The sequence below is a fragment of the Pelodiscus sinensis genome, chromosome 20 (genome assembly GCF_049634645.1).
Source record: "Pelodiscus sinensis isolate JC-2024 chromosome 20, ASM4963464v1, whole genome shotgun sequence".
Classification (NCBI taxonomy): Eukaryota; Metazoa; Chordata; order Testudines; family Trionychidae; genus Pelodiscus; species Pelodiscus sinensis.
In genome coordinates, this window is record NC_134730.1 from 7463598 (window position 1) to 7468478 (window position 4881).

The 4881-nt window shown below is 52.8% G+C and overlaps 1 protein-coding gene across 1 annotated transcript; it reads left to right on the forward strand.

Moving 5' to 3' along the window:
* The first annotated feature begins 2962 nt into the window (after positions 1-2962).
* Positions 2963-4048, forward strand: LOC142819177 (uncharacterized). Its single transcript, XM_075904264.1, has 2 exons — positions 2963-3308; positions 3504-4048. Exons 1-2 carry the CDS (start codon positions 2963-2965, stop codon positions 3959-3961), a joined length of 804 nt encoding a protein of 267 aa, XP_075760379.1. The 3' UTR covers positions 3962-4048.
* Positions 4049-4881: the final 833 nt, after the last annotated feature.

Below are 4881 nucleotides of genomic sequence, written 5' to 3' on the forward strand. Positions count from 1 at the left end.
TTTAAAAAGAGCTCTAGAGGTGATCCCATCAATTACAGACCAGTAAGTCTAACATCAGAACCGGGCAAATTAGTTGAAACAATAATAAAGAATAAAATTGTCAGACACATAGAGGAACATAATTTGTTGGGCAAGAGTCAGCATGGTTTCTGTAAGGGGAAATCGTGTCTTACTAATCTGTTAGAGTTCTTTGTAGGGGTCAACAAACATGTGGACAAGGGGCATCCAGTGGATATAGTGTACTTAGATTTCTAGAAAGCCTTTGACAAGGTCTCTCACCAAAGGCTCTTATGTAAACTAAGTTGTCATGAGATAAGAGGAAAGATCTTTTCATGGACTGAGAACTGGTTAAAAGACAGGAAACAAAGGATAAGAATAAATGGTAAATTTTCAGAATGGAAAGGGGTCCAAGGGTCAGTCCTGAGACCAATCCTGTTCAACTTATTCATAAATGATCCGGAGAAAGGGGTAAGCAATGAGGTGGTAAAGTTTGCAGACAATACTAAACTGCTCAAGGAAGTTAAGACCAAAGCAGACTGTGAAGAACTTCAGAAAGATCTCACCAAACTAAGTGACTGGGCAAAAAAAATGGCAAATGAAATTTAATGTGGATAAATGTAAAGTAATGCACATTGGAAAAAATAACCCCAACTACACATATTATATGATACCATCAGTTTAGGATTAAACAAAGACTGTGAATGGCTAGCCAACTACAAAAGCAGTTTCTCCTCTCTTGGTGTTCACACCTCCACATCAGCTGCTAGAAGTGGGCCTCACCCTCCCTGACTGAATTAACCTCATTATCTCTCTCCTTATTCTGGCCTGCAGATTTATACCTGCCTCTGGAAATTTCCACTGCATGCATCTGACGAAGTGGGTCTTTGCCCATGAAAGCTTATGCTCCAATACATCTGTTAGTCTATAACTCATAGACTCATAGACTTTAAGGTCAGAAGGGACCATTATGATCATCTAGTCTGACCCCCTGCACAATGCAGGCCACAGAATCTCACCCACGTACTCCTGGAATAATCCTCTAACCTATATCTCAAATATTCATAGAATCATAGAAAACTAGAACTGGAAGGGACCTCAAGAGGTCATCGAGTCCAATCCCCTGCCCTCATGGCAGGACCCAGTACTGACTAGACCATCCCTGATAGACAATTATCTAACCTACTCTTAAATATATCCAGAGATGGGGATTCCACAACCTCCCTGGGCAATTTATTCCAGTGTTTGACTACCCTGACAGTTAGGAACTTTTTCCTAATGTCCAACTTCAACCTCCCTTGCTGCAGTTTAAGCCCATTGCTTCTTGTTCTATCCTCAGAGGCCAAGATGAATAAGTTTTCTCCCTCCTCCTTATGACACCCTTTTAGATACCTGAAAACGACTATCATGTCCCTCCTGAATCTTCTCTTTTCTAAACTAAACAAACCCATTTCTTTCATCCTTTCTTCATAGGTCATGTTCTCTAGACCTTTAATCATTCTTGTTGCTCTTCTCTGGACCCTCTCCAATTTCTCCACAACTTTCTTGAAATGCGGTGCCCAGAACTGGATACAATACTCCAACTGAGGCCTAACCAGCACAAAGTAGAGCGGAAGAATGACTTCTCGTGTCTTGCTCACAACACACCTGTTAATTCATCTCAGAATCATGTTTTCTTTTTTTTCAACAGCATTTCACTGCTGACATATTCAGCTTGTGGTCCACTATAACCCCTAGATCCCTTTCTGCCGTACTCCTTCCTAGACAGTCGCTTCCCATTCTGTATGTGTGAAACTGAGTGTTCCTTCCTAAGTGGAGCACTTGACATTTGCATTTATTAAACTTCATCCTGTTTACCTCAGACCATTTCTCCAATTTGTCCAGATCATTTTGAATTATGACCCTATCCTCCAGAGCCGTCGCAACCCCTCCCAGCTTAGTATCATCTGCAAACTTAATAAACGTACTTTCTATGTCCATATCTAAATCGTTGATGAAGATATTGAACAGAGCCAGTCCCAAAACAGACCTCTGCGGAACCCCACTAGTTATACCTTTCCAGCAGGTTTGTGAACCATTAATAACTACTCTCTGAGTACAATTATCCAGCCACTTATGCACCTACCTTATAGTAGCCCCATCTAAGTTGTATTTGCCTAGTTTATTGATAAGAAAATCATGTGAGACCATATCAAATGCCTTACTAAAGTCTAGGTATACCACATCCACCACTTCTCTCTTATCCACAAGACTCATTATCCTATCCACAAGACTCATTATCCTATCAGATTGGTTTGACATGATTTATTCTTTAGTGCCACAGGACTCCTTGCCACTTTTGCAGATCCAGACTAACACAGCTACCCCTGTGAGGGTATGTCTACACTACAGAGTTAGTTCAAACTAACGGACGTTAGTTCGAACTAACTTTCCTAGGCGCTACACTAGCGCTCCGTTAGTTCGAACTTAATTCGAACTAACGGAGCGCTTAGTTCGAACTAGGTAAACCTCATTTTACGAGGATTAAGCCTAGTTCGAACTAGCTAGTTCGAATTAAGGGCTGTGTAGACCCTTAATTCGAACTAGTGGGAGGCTAAGGCTTTCCAGGTTTCCCTGGTGGCCACTCTGGCCAACACCAGGGAAACTCTATTGCCCCCCTCCCGGCCCCGGAGCCCTTAAAGGGCCACGGGCTGGCTACACAGTTTGTGCCAGTTGCAAGGCTGCAAGCACCCGTGCCAGCAGACCCTGCACCTGCCACAGGATGAGCCAGCCATCCGAGGGCTCCCAGCCCTCCACTGCTCCCCAGGACCAGCCTGGCGGCTCCCAGGAGCCTGCCCAGGGGCGCAAAAGGCGGGCGCCCGCCTGGTCAAGTGCGGAAATCGTGGACCTCATCGAGGTTTGGGGGGAAGCCTCTAATGTCCACAATCTCCGCACTAGCCACAGGAACGTGGCCATCTACGGCCGCATGGCTGCCAGCCTGGCCGCCAGGGGCCACCAGCGCAGCCGGGAGCAGGTCCGCTGCAAAATTAAGGACCTGCGGCAGTCCTACTCCCGGGCCTGCCAGCCAGAGGCCGACCCGGAGGCCTGCCCCCACTTCCACGCCCTGGACCGCCTCCTGAGGGCTAATGCCATCCCTGCCCCCCGGGACGTGATTGACCCCGGGGCGGAGGGACCGCTCCTGGAGACGGAGGACGAGGAAGAGGGCTCTGAGAGCCAGGAGCCTGCCGCCAGCCTGCCCAGGACCCGGGACCCCCGAGGCATGCCACAGAGCCGCTCGCCTGTGTCGTCTGAGGCCGGGGAGGCGTCCACCTGTGAGTACCCTCGTGTTCCCCTTATGTGTACGGGGGGCTGGGGTGAGAGGGAGCCCCGGGACCGTGCGCCTGGGTCTTGCCCACCAAGGAGCAGCAGCTGGGGATCCAGCAGGGGCCCTGGCCTTGCAGAGGGGAGCTGGGTTTCACACACCTGGGCCCCTGGGGTAATTGACCGCTGGTCTTGTTGCACCACAGCCGCAGCACCTGGGACTGCAGGGCGCACCACACCGCCTGCAGCAGCCGCCCGCGCCCGGGCAAGCAGGAGAGCCAGGAACCTGGAGGAGTACCAGAGGCAGCACCTCCGGTTCCTGGATCAACAGCTCCGTCTCCAGGTCCACTGGGTCCAGGAGGACCTGAGGCTGCGCCGGAGGAGTCTGGAGGCCCTGGAGGAGCAGGGCCGTGCCCTGCGAGGCCACCTCCAGAGCCTGCTCGACCGCTTCCCATTTCCTCCTCCTGCTGCTCCCCCTGCTCCCCCTGCTCCTTCTGCTCCCCCTGCTCCTCCTGCTCCCCCTGCTGCTCCCGTTCCTGCTTCCGCTCCTGCTTCCTCCACACCCCCTGTCCCTCCTGCCCCCTCCTCCACAACCATTTCCCACCGACGCCCCCGGACCCGCAGTGTTGCGAGACGGGAGAGGCAGCCGAACTCCCACCCCTGAGCTTTCCTTTCCCTTCCTCCCTTCCCTCCCCTTCCAGCTCCCTCGTCCCAGGTTTCCCCCTCCCCTCTCCAACCCTCATTCCTCCCTTCCCGCACCCAGTTATGTTAAATAAACAGACGTTTATGTTTCAAAAACAGGTGTCTTTATTTTACAGTAGATAGGGAGGGGAAAGGGGAAGGGGGGTAGGGTGGAAGAAGGCCCCAGTGGGGCATGCAGAGAGAGGTCAGTCCTCCTCCTCCTCCACCAGGAAGCTCTCCCGCAGGGCTTCCCGGATCCGAACGGCCCCCCCTGGGCTTCCCGGATGGCGGCGGTGCGGGGCTGACCGTACTGTCCAGCCATGCGGTCAGCCTCAGCCATCCAGGCTGGCAGGAAAGCCTCCCCCTTTCGCACACACAAATTGTGGAGCACACAACATGCCGCCACCATGGGAGGGATGTGTGCTCGTCCAGGTCCAGACGGGTGAGGAGGCATCGAAAGCGGGCTTTCAGTCGCCCGAAGGCCCCCTCCACCACGATGCGGGCCCTGGTCAGCCTGGCATTGAAGGCCTGGCGGGAGGGATTGCGGTGCCCCGTGTAGGGCTTTATGAGCCAGGGCTGCAGTGGGTAGGCAGCATCCCCCACCAGGCACACAGGCATGTCCACGTCCCCGACCTTGATGTGGCAGTCGGGGAAGAAGGTCCCGTCCTGCAGCTGCTGGCACACGGAGGAGTTGCGGTACACCCGGGCGTCGTGTGCTTTGCCGGACCAGCCCACATTAATGTCCGTGAACTGTCCCCGGTGGTCACACACGGCCTGCAGGATCACGGAGAAGTACCCCTTGCGGTTCACGTACCAGGACGCCTGGTGTTCCGGGACACGGATGGGGACGTGCGTCCCGTCGATGGCCCCCCCCGCAGTTGGGGAAGCCGAGGGCGCCGAATC

Excerpts from the sequence above, each read along its gene's own strand:
- LOC142819177 (XM_075904264.1), top strand. The coding sequence starts at position 2,963 with ATGGCTGCCAGCCTGGCCGCCAGGGGCCACCAGCGCAGCCGGGAGCAG. Across the intron at positions 3,309-3,503 it reads GGCCGGGGAGGCGTCCACCT|CCGCAGCACCTGGGACTGCA; the intron begins GTGAGTACCCTC and ends GTTGCACCACAG.